Source organism: Xiphophorus hellerii, chromosome 3, assembly GCF_003331165.1.
Source record: "Xiphophorus hellerii strain 12219 chromosome 3, Xiphophorus_hellerii-4.1, whole genome shotgun sequence".
Classification (NCBI taxonomy): domain Eukaryota; kingdom Metazoa; phylum Chordata; class Actinopteri; order Cyprinodontiformes; family Poeciliidae; genus Xiphophorus; species Xiphophorus hellerii.
The window spans coordinates 17,891,000-17,910,485 of NC_045674.1; the positions used below are offsets into that span (position 1 = coordinate 17,891,000).

Consider the following 19,486-nt stretch of genomic DNA (forward strand, 5'->3'; position numbering starts at 1 on the left):
ATTCACTCATTGTACACAACTAGCAGACAGCAAGCAGCAGCACAAGGGAAAAACAGCAGAAAAAACACCACTTTATACATTTTACATTTTAGGTCATTTAAACCACAGAGACATATGACAGAAAAGGTGTAGCAAATTTTTTAAAGAAATTTTTTAAACTATAAATCTTATCTTTAAATATTAATATGCAATATAGATTATGTGATTTTAGCAAGTCTAATAATATTTAGATTGCTACTTTATTATAAATTTGGAGAATTTAAACAGAAGGCAAAAACCTTGAGACAAAAACATGATTTTGCAATTTAAGCTCATGAAGAAAAAAAGAGCCATACTATAATATAATGTTACTGAAAAGGATTCTGAATCTTCAAAAGAACACAAAAACATTTTATTCGAGTCAGTCCGTCAAATGCCATACTGTTACCACAAACACTTATTAGTACAGCCACAATCGTCACAAACAGCCCCCTACCACCGAGCCTCAAAATTACACCCTTTGCTTCTTGTGGTGTTGGGTTTTGTTGATTTGACTGAAATCTGCTGCAAACTCCTGCGTCTGTGTTTTACAAAGTGAAGTCCACTTCAAAGACCTCGCTGGCTGTGACCAATTTTTCTGTAATTTCCGAGAACTGACAAACTCTCACACAATGTGTATTTTGCAGGGAATCATGCAGTGCACAATGTTTCTGTTGCTTCTTTGTTTCCAATTATTGACATACTGAAGCTATAAACTATAGTTGACTCAAAGTGTCGCGTGATCACATAATACAAAATTATCTTTGACATGACGTCTAGTTCAATGTGCCTTTCCATCATTAGGATGAGTTTATATTGTTTGGTCTTCAATGAAAGGAGAGTCAATACATTTGTCATAATGGCGGCTTCAGCGACGCTCTCCCATTGTTTTTGAAATAACTAAATTCCTCTGCCCTCTTGACTCCTTCCAACCTGCTCTGTTTTCCCAGGAGCCGCCAGTCCCTCAAAGTTAGGGAACACAAAGTTCTGGGTCCATATGTGGATGGCCTCTCGCAACTTGCTGTTACCAACTTTGAGGTTTGTCTTTCGCTTTTCTGCAGTCGTGACACAGCCAGAGCCGAATCCAGTTGGTTATGTTCTTATGATTCATAAAGTACATCAGAAATACCTTTGTGTAATCAAAACACTGATTTATTATCTTTAGTTAATGGGAGGATTTAGTTTAAAATCCTCCCATGTAGAAGTCGTAATGAGACATATCCCTGCTGTGGCTACAGTAATGAGGTTGCATGCAGTTTATATGCCAGGCCTTGGCAGGTCCTTCCTCAGTGACGGTAAAACGTCTCCACCCTGTTCCTCTGGGCTCGGTGTTGCCTGTTCTGGGTCCAGTGGATTTCCTACTGCCTGTTTTGACCCATACTTGAAGAAATGGCATAACGCCTCATGTGAAAACCTCTAGCATTTAAATCGGTCATAACAATTTAGAAGTCTTAAGCTTACTCTCTGAATTTATTGAACATGCTGACAAAAAACATTCTTTCTCCGTCATTATTTCCTTTTGATTTCCCCCCTTTAGGATATTGAAGTGTTAATGTCTGAAGGAAACAAGTCACGCACAGTCGCAGCAACCAACATGAACGAGGAGAGCAGTCGATCACACGCCGTCTTCAGCATAATCGTCACGCAAACACTCTATGATCTACAGTCCGGAGTTTGTATTGTTTTGCTCCTCACACACCTTTATGGCTGTGGTTTTTAATTTTCATGTTGGATCTTTAAATCTGTCTCAAACAGAATTCAGGGGAAAAAGTGAGCAAAATGAGTCTGGTTGACCTGGCAGGAAGTGAGCGTGTATCCAAAACTGGAGCTGCCGGGGAGCGACTCAAAGAAGGCAGCAATATAAACAAGTATGTTGATTATGTGTTGATTATTATTATGAGATGTCAGTAAAATTTAATTACTGGATGACTGCACTGTTTGATGCATATTTGTGTTGTTTTAGGTCTCTTACCACATTGGGGTGTGTGATTTCTGCTTTGGCCGATCAGTCTGCTGGGAAGGGGAAGGCCAAGTTTGTGCCTTACAGAGACTCTGTCCTCACCTGGCTGCTAAAGGTTTGAACCCTCTGCTGTTACACTTTTTAAGAACTGATTGGTATAATTATCTGAAAGTTTATTAAAGCATTATCTAGTGGCAAAAACATTATCAAGTAAAAAAGTCACCTATGCAATATACGTAAATACAAATTCATCTTTGATTTAAGTCTTATTTGTCTTTATTAAAATAAGACTGAGGATAGATAAACACATTTACCCATAATTACGTCTAGTGCCAAATTGCCAGAATGTAAAAAAACACAAATATACAGTTTAATATTTATTCAGTTTGTTTGTCAGTATGTTTGTCACCATATTTAACAGTATTTTACCTTGACCTCAGGATAACCTTGGTGGGAACAGTAAGACAGCCATGATTGCCACAGTGAGTCCAGCTGCTGATAACTACGAGGAGACGTTGTCCACGTTGCGTTATGCTGACAGGGCCAAAAGGATTGTCAACCATGCTGTGGTGAATGAAGATCCCAACGCTCGCATCATCAGGGAGCTCAGGGAGGAGGTGGAGAAGCTTCGCGTTCAGTTGTCTCAGGCAGAGGTGAGATCTGGCCCGTCACAGATTGCGACTCTGTTCACCAATCACCAGTGATCGTGATCCGATTCTTTTCCCTCACACTCTTCCTTCAGTCCATGAAGGCACCTGAGCTGAAGGAGAAACTGCAGGAATCTGAGAAACTCATTCAGGAGATGACAGTCACCTGGGAAGAGAAGCTCAGGAAGACCGAGGAGATTGCTACTGTATGGATATGAGTCACAGAAACCTTAGCAGCTGGACTGCCTTTCTTTGCACTGCTGCACTGTTATTATCTGTGTTTACAGGAGCGACAGAGGCAACTGGAGAGCATGGGTATCTCTTTGGAGACCTCGGGAATAAAAGTGGGAGAAGACAAGTGTTTCCTGGTCAATCTGAATGCTGATCCTGCCTTGAACGAGCTGCTGGTTTATTATCTGAAGGTAGAACTGTTTCCAAAAAGAGATGCAGTTCCTTAGTCTTTGCTATCACGACACTGTGACTTCCAGGGTTCGATGAGATTAAAGTAGCATTTGCTCAGCGATTGCGAGCAAATGTCAGATTTCCAATTTTTGTTCAGCTTTAATGTAATCTGATTTCTCTTTCAAAACAATAATTAAAAAGCTCTAAAAATAGTTCTCTGCAGTCTTCTTGTTGTAACTGTTCATTATATTATGAACAAGATTGCCATCTTGCTCTCTGTGCCTGTGTGTGATACAGAACATACAGTACTTTTGTTGCTTTAAGAAAATGTTTAAATTAAGGAGACATTTCAAACTGCCTTTACCGTGGGATATTTAGTGTGGTTAGCAGTAATAACTCTCTTTTGTAATTGACAAATTTGCAATGATAAGCAACCAAACCGAAAGAGTTTTGCTCTTGTTTCTAGCCTGACAGAACAGCTAGCATGCCTCCTTTAAAAACAAGCTGGCTTCCTTTCTAGAAGTTCTTTCTAGAAATTTCTTAAACATTTTTGCTTGCTTGATTTCTTTTCAAATTCTTCTGTGATACTTAAAATTGCTAACTTTGAGTCTTCTTCACAGCTTCAATTTGTGAAGAGTGTTGTTGTTCCCCCCAGCTTGCTAGAAATCAGGTCTGATGCCTTCACCGATTGGTAAAAGATCAGATTTTATGAGTTTCCCAACCTGCCAATCATCTACAATTGGGCCTGTTCTGGTCAACAGCCGAGTTTTCTAGTTCTCTTTTTCCGAGAGTGAGCTAGAAAACATAGTGACAACCCACTCGTGTTATCAATTATTACATCATCATACACAATGTCTGTAAAAACTTCGTAACATTGCTACAGGAGGCAAAACTCCCTTAAAAAATACAACTGAGTCTTATATTCAGATGGTAGAGAGAGTAAAAGAATTTGTCCAGTTAGAGCAGGCCTGGGACCATTAAACAGCTAGATGGACCTGTAATAGCAGAAGTATGTGAGAAAACAGTCTGCATGGCGTACAGAACAACAGCCCTTTGTCTGGCCTCTGCAGTCCGGCCCGGCGTATCTGTGAGGAATGACTAAGGCAATGTGAAATGGGCTAGAACATCCTCTGTTTGCTGGAATGTTTGTGCCCCCTCTGCACAGGCCATTTTTATTTTTACCCCACTTAAACCTGCTCCTAGTTTAATTTTCACTTTCCCAAACGTAAGGGCTTGATTGCTGCATTAAGATTTTTGTAAATGTTCTCATGCAATGCGTTAATACATCAGCTTAAATCAGATTTGCTGTCCTGTTTTGATCAATATGCTCTCCATCTGTGTGAAGGAGCACACCCGCGTGGGTGCAGACACCTCTCAGGACATCCAGCTCTTTGGCATCGGGATCCAGCCGGAGCACTGCGCCCTGGACGTCTGCCCCGATGGTGATGTCACCTTGGTGCCCATCGGCAATGCCAGGTGAGCTCCTGTAAAGTCTAACTGGGTGCTTGCTATCTCTCTGCCTATCTGTCTGCGCTATGGATGACTGGACTGCAAAGTTTCTCATGACCTCATTGCTGTGGAAGCTTATGAACTGCTCCTACACTTTGATACTGGAGCTTTGTCTTCCTCCCTCTCGCAAAATGATTGTTTCTGCTGAGCAATTCAGTTTTTCCCCATCTGTAGATGAAGATCAGAAACTCCACTAACATGTTTGTGTTTTCTGCAGGACCTGTGTGAATGGCACAGTGGTTGACTCCTTGGTGCACCTATGGCATGGAGATCGTATCTTATGGGGAAACAACCACTTCTTCAGGTATGAGTCCTTCACTGTAATCCAGATGTTAACAGCTGTGAAAGTAAAAGGCAAGCCAAAGCAAGTTTATTTGCGTAGCACCAGTTGTACAGAAAATAATTCAAAGCACTTTACAGGAAAAATAAAGAAATGTGGAAAAAGAAAATTACAATAAGATGCCAAATACATAAGAACAAATAATATTAAAGTTTAAAAGAAATAGAAATACATTTTAATTTCTTTTCTCTTTTGATGAGAACTCTGGCAGCTGCATGTTTCATCTGGATTTTGCAGCTCCGTTAAAATAACTGAAAATAAAGGCATGAACAAGCTTATACTGCTGTTACTCCACATGATCCAACCTTCTCCTCCAGTCTGTTAATGTTTTTGGATGTTTTTGATTAAATGCTACGCTGGAAACCAACAAAACAAAGACAGACATTTTTGGTGCGTCACAGGACGCACTGCATGTCACTTAAAACCTTTACCGGTGCTGTCTTAGTCCTTTGGAAAGATCAAAAACTGGACTTTAAACATGAAAAGAGGGTTGTTGATACATTTATTAATAAACTATCTTTAGCAAAAGTGAAAGGTTGGTCGTGAGTCGTGAAAGGGACTGATTAGGTCTTGCGTTGCCTTTCAGAATCAATTTGCCGAAACGGAAGCGGCGGGACCGTTTGAAGGAACTGGAGAGAGCTTCACCCAGAGAGAGCTTTGTGGAGGCAGATGTGGAAACAGCCAGCGAGGCTTCCTCTGAGCAGGACTACAGCTATGAGTTTGCCCAGATGGAAGTCATAATGAAGACTCTTGGAAACAATGGTATGATTAGGACGATGCAGCAGTTCTTATTTAAATATCGCAATTCATCCTTGAGTTGTAAACTTTTATTTTCTCCTTTTCTGACTTTTACCATCTATTTCTTTGTAAATTACAACAAAGAAAGTGTATTATTTCATGTTATACATTGTAATACAAGATCTTTTCCTATCCACATTTACAGACCCAATGCAGAATGTGGTCCAGGTGCTGGAGAAGCAGTACCTGGAGGAGAAGCGCACTGCTCTCGAGGAGCAAAGGCTCATGTATGAGCGGGAACTGGAGTCGCTACGGCAACAGCTGTCTCCGGAGAAGACACAGCAGTACCACCGACACAGCAGCGAGCGCCTCGCCTACCCGACACACACTCCCCACGGCAAGCTGAGACTGTGGACAGAGGAACGGTGAGTGGAGTTTGACCCAAAGACAAAATGAAACACATACAGACAAACCTGCTGCACTGCCTCCTTGTGGTGTTAAATGGGCATAGCAACTTGACTTCTCATCAATATTACATAAGCAACAGGGAAGAATCCTAAATCTTTCATTAGTGGAGAAAATGTATGTGGTAAAAAGAAAAATAATAGCTAAAACTGAATATTCTGTTGGCTCTTCTTGCATACAATGCTAGCATTGGTTCTCTAGCACAGCTAATTGCTACAGGAAGTTAGAAAAGTCACAGTTTAAAACTTCCCTAAATAGAAGTGGTGGAATTGCTAATGTTCAACCTTTTCTCTACAAATATAAACACAACTTTTATATACCACTACTTTTTTTCATATGGGACGCAACAACAAAGTAAATCAAGTTAGTAAACAACTTTGTCCATGTTAATCAGATTTTTTTCAGATGATTCCAAACTGCTGAGTTGCCAAGTACATTTTCGTTTGACTATTACAGATTTAAATATATTTGTTAACACACTTTCATCTTATGGATGAACAACATCGTACGTCTTCCACCTCATGAATGAATGCTTTGTTCTAATCAGCTCTCTGTATGTCTGTGACACATCCTGTGAAGCAGGGATGAGCTTTTCCGCCAGAGTCTGTCTCGACTCAGGGAGCAGGTCGTCAAGGCCAACACTTTGGTGCGAGAAGCCAACTTTTTGGCTGAGGAAATGAACAAACTCACCGACTACCAGGTCACCCTTCAGATTCCTGCTGCCAACCTCAGTGCCAACCGCAAGGTCAGACTTCTTGAGCCTCACTTCTTAAAAATACCACCACCTTTTTTGTGCGGACTGCAAGTTAGGGCGAATATAAAAATGTTGAGACACATTTCACCCTTATCTATTTTTTTTTATGTAGCGTGGAGCAATCGTGAGTGAGCCAGCCATTCAGGTACGTAGGAAAGGAAAGGGGACCCAGGTGTGGACCATTGAGAAGCTGGAGAACAAACTGGTTGACATGAGAGACCATTACAGAGACTGGAAAGAAGGCAAAGAGGAACAGGTGAAAAACAAAAGGCATAAGGAGAAACCAGTGAACATAACATCAGATTAAAAAAAGACAAATAACTCTTCTTCTGTCTTTTTACAGCATAACAAATTAAACAAAAAGAACTGTGATTCTTTCTACGAGGGTCAAGAGAACCACAACCTGATCGGCGTGGCCAATATTTTTCTAGAGTGCCTTTTCCACGATGTCAAATTACAATATGCTGTCCCAATCATCAGCCAGCAGGGAGAGGTGAAAATAATAATGCAAATTTCTTGCAAAAAGTTGTAAATAAATGATACTGACTTTTTCATAATGTGTAAAGCTCAGATAGACATACACAGAAGACTTGTGTCTTCTATTTTTACACTCAAATGTAGTTCGAGTGTAAAAATATACTTAAAACATCTATGACTTTTCTTCCACTTTACAATTATGCTCTACAGCCTGTTGTTCAAACACATATGATTGTTATAGAGTCAACTGCAGGCTCTGATGGTGAAGTGACAAAATGTGGAAAGGTTTACTTTTGCTCTATTTTGAAAAACATGTTTTTTGTTGATGTGTTCAGGTAGCAGGCAGGTTGCACGTGGAGCTCATGCGAGTGAGCGGATCGGTACCGGAGCGCCTCTCCGGGGGAGATGACTCTTCGGAGAACTCCAGTGAAAGCAGCTGCTATGAGGTCATGGACACAAACGGGGAGATTGTGCACATGGCCAGAAGGCTCACCTGTAGGGTAATAGACACCTTTAACTTTTAGAACCAAAGAAATTTAGGGTCATCTGCAATTTCATTCTAAGGATTAATTACTGGGATTACCAACAAATATAATCTGCATCTTGTTTGTTTTCCTTACCGCTGCAGGTGAGGATCAAGGAGGCCACGGGACTGCCGCTCAACCTGTCCAACTTTGTCTTCTGTCAGTACAACTTCTGGGAGCACAGCGAGCCCACCGTGGCTCCTCCCATGGTCAGCCCAGACACGCCCTCCCCTCGAAGCCCAGATTCTCAGTTTACAGTCCAGTTTGATCACTGCAAAGTATGGAAAAATCTCCTTACACTAGACAAAATAAAGACTCTTATTTCCCTTTTAATATTAAGCTAACATTTGTACATCATTTTTGTTTCGTCTAGGAGCATGTTGTGCATGTGACAGATGAGTTTTTGGAGTTTATATCAGATGGTGCTTTGGCTATCGAAGTGTGGGGCCACCGCTGTGCCGGGAACGGCCGTGCGCCCTGGGAGTTAGATGTTCTGGAGGCCAAGACCCAGACGCTCCGAGACAGGTACTATGGGCCTGCTGACCTCTGAAGGTAATACCTGATGCTCAAACTTTACACCAGGCTCAATCCCCGCTGCTGCTGCTTGTTAAAAGGTGGAACGAAGTGTCTCGCAGGATCGAGCTGTGGATCTCCATCCAGGAGCTGAATGAGCAGGGGGAGTACACGTTTGTGGAGCTGCAACCTTCAAAGGATGTCAGCACAGGAGGCATCTTCCAACTCAGACAGGTCAGAGGAAGATAAGGGAGGGGACTCTACTTCATCTTAGACTGATGGAGCGACGGCAAACATGTGCAACATGTCTGTGTGAGCAGGGTCATTCCAGGAGACTCCAGGTGTGTGTGAAGCCGGTACAGAACTCGGGCACACTGCCTCTGCTGGTGGAGGCTGTGCTGTCTGTGTCGATCGGCTGCGTGTCGGCTCGCTCCACTAAGCTGCAAAGACCGCTGGACAGCTACCAGGTCTGTGAAAAGCACGCTTTTACAGTCTGAACAGCCTGTACATGTGTTGGACTAAATAGGCATGACCTCAAAGGGAGGGTGTGCAAAGGGATGAAAGCAGATATCTGTCTGAGAACAGCATGTTCACATTGTGCCAGAGTTATACAATATGATGCTGAATCAGCCTGTGTAGGTTTATGTTATTGGAGAAAAGCAACTCGGGTGTGCTGCTGGGTTCCTGTATTAGATTCACGTTGATTTTCTGTTAATGCTTTTGGGGTTTCTGGCTTCTCTGTGTTGCCTTTAAGAGGCTTTTCAATCTGTGTGAAAAACAAACTTTCTCATGTTTTCTTGAAAATCAAATGGAAAAAAAAAAATTAAAGACACATTATGACATTACTTATTTAATATTATTTAAATATTCTATCAACATTTTTCTTTACTTCTGCACATTTCTTTATATATTTAACTTTTTTCTCCTTTATTTTCATTCTCTATTTTTTATAGTAACCTAGCTTTTCCTATTACTTGAATGTTTTTTGTCTGATGACCTTTAGGTACACTTAATGGCATACGTTTACAATCTTTGGCTGATTAAATAAAAGATAAAATGTATATAATGGGGGTTGATGCTCCCATTATAATACCAAAAGTAGTATGAGTTTTTAAGGCCTTTAATATATAAGAATTCAATTTCCCAGTATTAGACCTGCTGATCATCGACCACAAACGAAGATAGAAAATTGGCAGATTCCAATTGCTGGACTATTGATTAGTGCTGCTCTCATTTTGTTCCTTGACTTCCTAGAGACAGGCTATCACTTTCACAGAGGCCAAAGAATACAGTAGACTTATCGTTACGATTACAGTTTTGTTACAAATTCACCATTGCCTCCTAAGCAACATTTTTGTTTATCTTTTATATTAACAAAATAAATAATTGCGATTTGTAGATGTTTTGCTCCTAGTTTTATTCCCAGAGCTTGCTCTGATTTCCTCACCTTTGACTGAGTCTCCTCTCCCCTTGCCAGAAAGAGGCGGAAGACGATATGGATAGTTATCAGGTACCCTCTATGCCTCCTTCTGCTGCTGTTCTCCACCCTGTAGTTCACTGTGCAGCATGAGGGAGACCAATTGATTGTGTGTTCCTAAAGGCAACTCCCTCGTTTGACTAAAAAACATGCTTTATTAAACAGCATCTGCACACATGTGGATGATTTTTGATGCTGTAATTATCCATTGCACCAGCAGTTTGTTGATGTGAAAAACAGCTCCACCCGCGGCTGAGTTGGCACCCCCGGAGCAGCATGTCTGCCAGGGTCTCATCCCTTGCTCAATTTTCTTTCCACTTCAGGACGTGCACATTAATGCCACTTATTGCATGTCACCGCTGAATAGCTGAAGTAACAACCCTCATTTACACCCAACGACATTGCATGGCCGCATGATTTACTGCACATTGCATGGTGAAAGTGTGCTGATGTCAGAGTATTGAGGTCTGTTGAGTAAAAAGCCATGCCTCAGAGGGAAATCGGCTTTCTGCTGTCTGGTCTGTGGTTCTGTGACAATGGCAGACCGATGTGCCTTATAATCAGGTAGGACTGAGGGTAATAATTGTAGACGAGGAGGGCATGTGCGACTGATGTTTATGGGTTACTAGATCTTTAAAAAGGTTTTCAAACTAAAGTATTTTTTACCTGTTTGACTGTTTTTGTCTCAGACAACCACAAATTTTAATGTGGGTTTAATGTTGTAGACAAACACAACGTGTGCATATTTAAAAAGTGAAAGAAAGCAATGTATGGTTTTAAAGTCTTTTCTTACTATAGAAATTTTAAAAAGTGTGACATACAGTTGATTTCAGCCGCATTTACTGTAATACCCCTAAATGTGTAAATAGGTAATGCATAGTGGAAGTTTCTCTCAGTATAAATAAAACTCTTTGCTTAAGTTCTCAGAGGTTTGTTGGAAAACATTAGTGAATGTTTTCCAACCTATAGAACAAGGAGCATAGCAGAAAAGTCAGGGATAACGCTGGACAGAACTTTAAAATAGGGTTTATTTTATAAAATAATATTTTGAGCTTTGAACATCTCACAGAAAACTGCTTTAATTCATTATTTTGAATAAGAAGGAGCATAGCATAACTGCAAGCCTGCCACAATGTGTCCTTTCACCTAAACTAAGGTTTAGGTGGGGCAATCCTGCAAAAAGCCAGTTTAAAGTCAAGAAACCATTGAAACTAGAGTGGAGGTTCACCTTAAAGCAGGACAGCAACTCTAGCCGTTTGTTTCGATCAAAGCATATTCATGTGTTGAGATGGCCCAGTCTAAGTCCAGACCTAAAATGAATTGTTGTGAACAGACAGTCTCCACCCAGTCTTACTGAGCATCAGGTATTTTTAAAGCAGAATTGGGAAAAGTTTTGGTCTCCAGGTATGCAAAGTTGTTTCCACACAAAATGCATTCCACACTTATCAGATTTTTATTAGCGAGAAATGTTTCCAAACCATTTATGATTCACCATTATGCTCTACTTTGTGTTCGTCTATCACATAGAATGTCAATAAAAGACCTGGAGGGCTGTTGTTAAGTGACAAAAAAGGTTCATGGTGTATGAAGACTTTTGTAAGGCACTGTCGATCATACAGTAACATGTGCTTTTAATTCTAACATCTTCAGTTTATTTCTTAATTGTGAATGCTTTATCAAGAAAGAGTAATAGTACTCACATAAGTGAGACCTGTGAGCCCTCACCTCACCTAGGGAAGCACTAGCCTGTTCGCTGCAGCGGCTCATCTGCCTCATTTAGCCAGCTGACATTGATTCTCTGCCTGGTTCCAGGAGGAAGACCTGAACTGCGTGAGAGAGCGCTGGTCAGACGCCCTCATCAAACGCCGGGAGTATCTTGATGAGCAAATCAAGAAAATCATCAACAAACACGGTTGGTTCGAAGACTTGCGCGGCCGGAGGAAAGCAGTCGGTGATGTTTCGATTAAAACTCTGTTCTTGGTTTTATGTTTTCAGAAAAGTCAGAGGAGGACGTGGAGAGGGAAGCCCGGCTAGTGGAGCAGTGGGTCGGCCTGACTGAGGAGAGGAACGCAGTGCTGGTGCCTGCAGCTGGCAGCGGCATTCCCGGAGCTCCTGCAGATTGGTAAGAAAGAAAAATACACACACATACATTCTCTGTACCCTTGAGACTTTTCCAAGCATTAACTATATTAATCTGCATATAGGATCCCACCTGCAGGGATGGAGGCTCACATTCCTGTCCTATTTCTGGATTTAAATGGTGAGTGAGGATAAAACCGCCTTATTCACAGCTTCCTCTTTGTCTTTCCAAACTCTAAGCTTTTTTTTCTTTTTGTTGTTGGTTTTGCTGCCAGCGGATAATCTGACAGTGAATGAGCAGCTGACTGGACCACACACTGCTGGAGTTAACTCTATCCTGCCCAAAGAGCATGGCAGCCAGTTTTTCTACCTGCCGATCATCAGACACAGCAATGAGGAGGTGAGCAGTGATTATACTGCCCTCCGGTGGCGAAAATACAGAAAAGGGCCTCTGAGTTGGAAAAAAAATGTTTTGTAAACATTTTAATGTTGTGAATATATATATATACATATATATCTTTTTATTATTAACAAGAAACCTGAACCCCAACAAAAATCGTGCAGTTATCTCTGTTATATTTGCTTTGTGAAACTGTCCTAAAAGTATAATCACACTCAGAACTCCATGTTTCTAAATGAGCTGTTAGCCATTCATAGCTTCCTTCTATGTGATTGTCTCTGGAACTACATGTTTCAAAGTCTCGGCTCCTGTGGTCCACCAGGTGCTGGCTGTGTGTTCCTGGGACTCTTCGATCCACGACTCTGTGCACCTCAACCGGGTCACGTCACCCAACGAGCGCATCTACCTGATCATTAAAGCCACTGTGCAGCTCAGCCACCCGGCCTCCATGGAGCTGGTCCTCCGCAAGAGGATTGCTGTCAATATCTACAACAAGCAGGTCAGTACTGGAATGGGTCAGAGGTCAACATGGAGGCTTCCTGCGGTGAGTCGTGTTTTATGCTTCTGGTTTGTTTCATTCAGAGTTTCACTCAGAGTCTCAAGAGGAGGATGTCTCTAAAGAACATGCTGTACTCCTGCGGTGTGATCTATGAGATTGTTTCCAACATACCAAAGGTATGGCGCTGAGTCCTGCTTACAAATATATGAATTTAAAACCATATTGAGGTTCCTCAATATATTACTAAAGGCTCAGAGTTTTATATTTATCATCATTTTCTCTCCCTTCAGGCATCAGAAGAGCCAGAGGAGAGAGAAACCTTAGCCCTTATGGCTGCTCGAGGCGACAGTGAAGAAACTCAGGATGGAGACACATACATAGAGAAATACACCAGAGGGGTTCTGGAAGTGGAGAACATTTTGAGCTTAGAGAGACTAAGACAGGTATCAGACAGACTGATTTACTCCGTGACACACAGGTGTCACAAATGTAACTTAGTTCAGCTGATTCTGGTAATGTAAACCACAGTTTGGACTGAAGCAGAGAATTTTGCAGATGGCTCAGTTAAAATGTTCCTGTGCGTCTAGTAGGCATGGGCCAGTTGCAAGTGTCAAGAGGCACCAAGATTTAAACAGGTTTCAAAACCATCAGACTGTCCCTAAGGTTTAAAGTCATTTTAATGAAATGTCAGGAGTTATTGGTGGTGAAGTGCTTCCCCACCTCCCACTGCACGCTGTGGACTGAAAGAGTGCTACCTTTTCCTCTCATACAAAAAAGTCATATTTGATTGTTTAGAATTGCATATAATAATAATTACTTTTTAGTCCCTTTTTTTGTTTAAATGCCATAATATTTTTACTTAATTGCTACACCATAAGACTCTCATGCACTGTTCAAACTGTTCTAGCATGATAGTTTGGAAACATTGTCACAAACAATGATGCTGGGTTACTTTGTTTGTAATTAAGCAAAAAATAAATAAAAAGAAAAAGCTCAAATAGAACTCAACTCTATTTGAATTGTGTCATCTTAAGCATCTTATTTGCTTAAGGTGGTATATTATGAGCTACTTCCGGTGATTGTGGTTCTAACTCTATTTTTGTTTGTCTTATGAAAAGACAAGCAAAAGAAATATCTTTTAGACTCATAGAACCACATTTGGTGACTTCGGCCTTTCCGTTCGTCAAAGGAAATTACTTAGTCATGGGTTGTTGCCGTTGGTACAAAACGTCTTCAAGGCAGGTTGGGGTTGACGTGTGATCAGTATGAAAGGTCTTGCGCCAGAAAGCTGCTTTTTGTACTCGTCTAGGAAATGACCAAAATCCAAAAGTAAGAAATGGTGAAGAGGTGAAATGACTGGCAATGTTCTCTTCAGCCTGTCATAGTTCCTCGCAACACTGGAAGTAAATTGACAACTTTTTTGGTGGCTGTTTCAGGTTGGATGGTCCTTTTTTTTTCAATTGCCCAGAAAAAATACATTAAAAACATCACATTTTTAACTCACACATCCTGTCTAAATGTAACCTAAACAAAGATGTCAGGCTTGGTTAGCTAATTTAATCTATGATCAAGCTTTAAGCTATATTTGGATATGAATAGACGTCTTTATCTAGTCACCTTTTCACATTTTCTAAATGCAGAGCAAAGTCATCGTTTCAAGAAAACTTTGCTCTGGAGACTGATTCTCTTTTAAAGTTCAACGTAAATAAACCCACAGCCTTGACCAGTACTTCGCTACTGCTATTTTTTGCCTGGATTTTAACAGCATTAGACTTTCTATATATAAGTTCATAAAGAGTCAGAAGATCACAGACTGTAGATCTGACTAGAGTAGCAGAAACAGATCTATCCTTGTGTTTCTTTGCAGGCTGTGACGGTGAAGGAAGCGCTTGCAGCGAAAGGGAGACATTTGCGAAGGAGTGCAAGCACACCAAATGTACAGCATGTAATTAACATAACCTTTTGCAGCTGAACACATGCAATTTATGGTTTGACCATAAAGTTACTTTTTTTCCCCTTTATTCCCAGTCTTCGTGCAGCAAAATTGACCTGACTGAGGATGAAGACGGCAGGACTCATCAGGCATGGTTTAACCTCATCCAAAGCACTCTTTTTTATTATTATGTTGGTAAAAGTACATCCAAAAATAAAAAATCTGTATCAAGAGATTTGAAGAGATTATAACAAAGTTATATCCGTTTTTATTTTCTATTGGGAAATGATTAAACTTTTGCTGAGATACATTCTTTGATTGATTTGAATGTTTCAAATAATTCTGTACTAATCCCAAGTGAATAAAATGGGCATAAGCCTCATGGTATTTTCTGGGACTGTGTATTGTTGCATAGGAGCTCTGTGATCATGCGGACAGCTTCAGTTGCAACCCTCAAGATGTTTCCCTTTGCACCACACCCATTAAAAACAATCAGAACTCAGGTAAAGCAGAATAAAGTCAGCTCCATCAAATGCATCGGATTTTGACAACATGCACAAAAATTATAATTTTTTAAATGTTTCCACACAGGATCGGGTCCTGAGAGTTCCACCTTTTTCAGCGCCAGCCCCTTCAAAGCTCTTTCCCCTCAGCCACCCAAATTCCTCAAGTCTTTGCTTCCTGTCAAAGAGGAGAACAAGGCAAAGAAAGCACTGGAGGCTCGGCCGCTGCTGGGAATGACGGTAAAGAGGGCATGAGTTCAATCTGTTCCTTGTTTCTTTGAGGATTCATGTCTTATATTTTCCTCCTTACGCCATTTGATTCTTCCTCAGCTCCATGTGTCATTGTTTTGTCCGTCCTGACTTTTACATCTGACCTGGCACCCCATTAAAATTCCATTTTAAACTTGTTTTAAAAAAGGTGAACGAAAAGAAAAGATCCTCCACATTATTTGGGATATTCCATTGGCCGACGCATAACTTGAAGCTAAAAATATCCTCTTCAGTTAACAAAAATCCTGCTGCCTGCAGTCCTCTGTGATTTTATTTGTAATTATTGAATGTTCCATATGTGGCTGCTCTGATCAATTGAAATAACCATGTTTTATTTTGTTTTTATTGGTAAAGTGTCCTAAATGAGGTTTAGGTTAAGTTAATTTGGTGTAAATGGTCTTAAACCAGCTGGATGAAAACACTAAACAACATTATACATCATTTGTAACATTTTAAGCTAAGCTAAAAAACTGATCATACTCAGTAGGTCTTCAGGCTTTCTGAGGTTTTCTTTAGTTTATCTTTGGACTTTGCCAGGTTATTTACTAATTTCCTTATATAGTAAGTTGTCCACAGATGTAAAGATCAGAATGGACATTCTGTAGTCTAGGTTTCAGCCTTTCAACTCTTTATAAAGCATAAGCACCTGTGCAACATGTGTATCTTGAGGAAAAGATGTCATATAAAATTTCGATAAACACCGTCAAATTTGCTCAGCTGGTCTAATGAAAAGAATGAGGCACCCAAGACCAAACTTTATTACTGTCGTCAAACTTTCTGGCACACTGTTGACAAGAGAAGTGGATATGACTTAAATTTAAAATCAGTGTGTGTATAAAAATTTAAATAGTTCATAAGTGGCAGGAGTAAGCTGAGAAAATACAAATTGTATCATTTTGTCACGTTTCTTTAAATAAACTAAGATTCATTTTACCAAAAGAATCTCTGTTGTTTGGTGTGAAACAAGAGGACATCTGCTCATCCTTATAGTTGTTGAGACTTTAGTTCGTCTTAGTTAAGCGTCCTATGAAGGAAACTTCTTTTGTCTGAAAATTGTCAATTGGTTTCACTGAAAATCATTTAAAAGATCAGCAAAAGTCCAAAGATTAACTTGACAGCCTATTGATTAATAATTACAACTTATCATGTTTTGGAAGCAAAATACTAGAAAGAAATCAGTAACATATTTGCACTATTTTGCATGTTTATTGCAACAAAGAGGTTCTGCACCTCCAATTTAGGGCACTTCAAGCACTGTTTTTGTGAAATATTAAACTGCATGGCACTAACTGTGTAACCAGCCTGCCCAGCTCCATGCATGCTGTGTGAGTGTGAAGTGTGTGCTGTCGTTCTGACCCATCTGCAGAGCATGCGCTCACTTGTGGACAGCCCTGCACTGCTCCCCTCTCCCTGCTCCTGGTGCCGACCCAGGGCAGGCAGCGAGGGCCACTGCAAGCCTTCCACCCCCACCTCCACTGTCACCAGCAGGCAGCTCAGCCGCACACAGTCACTCACAGCTGTAAGTGCTACACCAACATACATGCAGGTCGTAAACATAAAGCTGCACTTCGTGACACATGTTGGCTCATTAGCCGCTAACTACAGTGGCATCACACTGTGTTCTTACTTTGATTGACTCTGCTTAGAGAGCCTCAGCTGCTCCCTGAGCTGCTGCTACTGCATTCTGTGAGCTATGAGTCACGCAACTCGGGAACATTTTTAGGTGTCTGATCATAAAATTACATTTCCAGCACTGTGTAGACAGGAGGAGGTTAAAGGTACCAAGAATATCAGATTGTTTTTCTTTTTTTTGAGAAATCATATTTACAGCTAATATTTTTGTGGCCACCTTTCATGTTACATACTGTACATTCTATTATTCAAAAGAAATTATTTTTTTTAGATTAACTGCACAGGATATATGTCAGATTAAAGGTAAAAACTATAAATGGACAATCACAATGTAATAGTGGGATTGTCACTATTTTTGAAATTCCAAAAAACTAGTATAGGAGATCAAAACACCAATCTTCAGGTTGAACACATGATCTCACTTGTTCTGATTCACATTCACCCTCTGCTGGGTTTGTATGAAATTCAGAAACACTCAGGCACCACAGAATTCATAAATCATGTTTCTGTTTCATCATCACTGACCATCTTCCTGGACTCCATCCTCTTTATAACTCTGAGTGATTACATAGATCACGGTACTACATAAGCTAAGTTCCACTTTTGTCTTACTGCCTCTGTTTTGATCAGCACGACTCTGAGGACGAGGACACAGATGTTTCTCTGAATCTAAATCGGGGCCCACTGGACCAAAGCAGCTACCAGAGTTACGTCCCAGAGGATTTTGCAAACTTTGAGATATACAACGCCACTTTGGAGAGCCAGGACGGGTTTCGCTCTGACTCAAAGGGAAGCCGGTGTGGAGGAGGGAGCGGGCACAGGGACATGTCCCGAAGCCCCACAGCCAGCAGCTGCACCAGCGGCTACTTTTCCCACAGTGAATCCAATGCCACCCTGTCCGACGTGCCTTTCAGCACCAGTGAAAGCTCCGACCACCTGAGCTGTCCCTCCAGAGAGTCCCACGACCCTGCTGGGCGAAGCTCTCCACAGACCAAAAGTGTTGCGGTAGGGGGCAACCTGGAGCAGCCTCCTTCAGCGTGTGGTGCTTGTGAACAGCTCATCCATCCACTCTCTTCACCTGTCAGTATTCCTAACTGCACAAATAAGCAGCACAGTGTTCCACTGCCTCATAATTGTATTCTCAGCACCAGCCAGGAGTTCACTGACTTTAAAGGGGCTGATGACAGTGTTGGAGAAGGGGATTTGGCTCATTTTACTGAGAAATGGGAACAGGATGGTTTGGAAATTTCTACAAACCACCCGAAGGAACCAGAATATGTAAAGACACATGACAATGACAATCAGCTGTCGTCTGACGCTGACAATGTAATATTCAGATGTCCTAATGTCGCAAACCTTGCTAGCATACCTGTGTCTAGTTCCAACACAAAAGTACCTAGCACTTCATTAAACGCCCCAATCACTGCACCCGATAGAGGCCTGACCCTGACCTCATCCTCCAAAGATCCCTCTACATCACTCCCACCTCCAGCGTCAGCGTCTGAAATCAAACCTTTACCAACAGCCCGATCCTCTGGCCCAGCTCAAAGAGCGGGAGGAGAGCCTCCTATCCAGGAACCAGCCCAGGGAGATCTGCCTCACGGGAGCCCCTGCCCCAGTCCGAACCCCAGCAGCGCCGAGCCCTCCGGAGACTCCAGCGGGGATGAGAGCACCCCTGTAGCTCAGCTTCCTGACTGGATGGCACCTGGGGAGCAGGTGTGGGTAGGGAAGAGAAAAGGAACAGTCTACTATGTAGGAGGTGTGGAGTTCGCCAAGGGGATCTGGATTGGTGTCAAGCTGGATGTGGCAATGGGTAAGTAACATGTTTGTGTTCTTGGAGCGAAATGAATTTTCTAACATTATTGGTTTACATGTGGTTCTTATTTTATTTATTTTTTGTTAAAACTGCATGCCCCCCCGGCGTGCCGTGGTGGAGTAGGGGATAGCGCGACACATGTTTGGAGGCCTTGAGTCCTCAACACGGCTGTCGCGGGTTCGACTCCAGGACCCGACGATATTTGCCGCATGTCTTCCCCCCTTTCCTGTCAGCCTACTTTCATATAAGGGACACTAGAGCCCACAAAAGACTCCCTGGAGGGGTAAAAAAAAATTACAAAACTGCATGCCCCAACTAAACACACACTTTTTGATTTCAAAGAGAGAAGACAGAGATGTACTGGCTCACCAATTGTGGCCAGAATCTGATTTTGTGATGCAGTGGCTTTAATGCATAGCTCACAATTCTTTGAACGGGGTTCAACCCTTTTCTGAAATTTTATCCTGAGGCATTTGAAAGGATATTTCAGATACTTATTGTTGTTCATTTGTTTGGTATATTTAGGATCA

At 41.4% G+C, this 19,486-nt stretch overlaps 1 protein-coding gene across 5 annotated transcripts in view; it reads left to right on the forward strand.

Moving 5' to 3' along the window:
- Nucleotides 1–19,486, forward strand: part of kif13a (kinesin family member 13A) — a 43,240-nt gene that overhangs the window by 21,378 nt on the left and 2,376 nt on the right. For 2 of the 5 annotated variants that reach the window (XM_032559427.1, XM_032559431.1), the window contains exons 7-39: nucleotides 969–1,056; nucleotides 1,556–1,690; nucleotides 1,774–1,886; nucleotides 1,982–2,093; nucleotides 2,419–2,631; nucleotides 2,721–2,831; nucleotides 2,913–3,047; nucleotides 4,373–4,503; nucleotides 4,754–4,840; nucleotides 5,463–5,638; nucleotides 5,820–6,039; nucleotides 6,662–6,824; nucleotides 6,946–7,089; nucleotides 7,177–7,326; nucleotides 7,646–7,810; nucleotides 7,939–8,112; nucleotides 8,208–8,359; nucleotides 8,449–8,581; nucleotides 8,668–8,814; nucleotides 9,825–9,857; nucleotides 11,637–11,736; nucleotides 11,820–11,946; nucleotides 12,029–12,084; nucleotides 12,179–12,303; nucleotides 12,626–12,802; nucleotides 12,886–12,978; nucleotides 13,093–13,245; nucleotides 14,670–14,747; nucleotides 14,831–14,884; nucleotides 15,151–15,238; nucleotides 15,327–15,478; nucleotides 16,875–17,027; nucleotides 17,771–18,953. In XM_032559427.1, the coding sequence (XP_032415318.1) occupies nucleotides 969–1,056; nucleotides 1,556–1,690; nucleotides 1,774–1,886; nucleotides 1,982–2,093; nucleotides 2,419–2,631; nucleotides 2,721–2,831; nucleotides 2,913–3,047; nucleotides 4,373–4,503; nucleotides 4,754–4,840; nucleotides 5,463–5,638; nucleotides 5,820–6,039; nucleotides 6,662–6,824; nucleotides 6,946–7,089; nucleotides 7,177–7,326; nucleotides 7,646–7,810; nucleotides 7,939–8,112; nucleotides 8,208–8,359; nucleotides 8,449–8,581; nucleotides 8,668–8,814; nucleotides 9,825–9,857; nucleotides 11,637–11,736; nucleotides 11,820–11,946; nucleotides 12,029–12,084; nucleotides 12,179–12,303; nucleotides 12,626–12,802; nucleotides 12,886–12,978; nucleotides 13,093–13,245; nucleotides 14,670–14,747; nucleotides 14,831–14,884; nucleotides 15,151–15,238; nucleotides 15,327–15,478; nucleotides 16,875–17,027; nucleotides 17,771–18,953 (5,321 nt within the window). The remainder of the gene's footprint in view (nucleotides 1–968; nucleotides 1,057–1,555; nucleotides 1,691–1,773; nucleotides 1,887–1,981; nucleotides 2,094–2,418; nucleotides 2,632–2,720; nucleotides 2,832–2,912; nucleotides 3,048–4,372; nucleotides 4,504–4,753; nucleotides 4,841–5,462; nucleotides 5,639–5,819; nucleotides 6,040–6,661; nucleotides 6,825–6,945; nucleotides 7,090–7,176; nucleotides 7,327–7,645; nucleotides 7,811–7,938; nucleotides 8,113–8,207; nucleotides 8,360–8,448; nucleotides 8,582–8,667; nucleotides 8,815–9,824; nucleotides 9,858–11,636; nucleotides 11,737–11,819; nucleotides 11,947–12,028; nucleotides 12,085–12,178; nucleotides 12,304–12,625; nucleotides 12,803–12,885; nucleotides 12,979–13,092; nucleotides 13,246–14,669; nucleotides 14,748–14,830; nucleotides 14,885–15,150; nucleotides 15,239–15,326; nucleotides 15,479–16,874; nucleotides 17,028–17,770; nucleotides 18,954–19,486) is intronic. The other 3 variants (XM_032559428.1, XM_032559429.1, XM_032559430.1) reach the window with 3 other exon arrangements.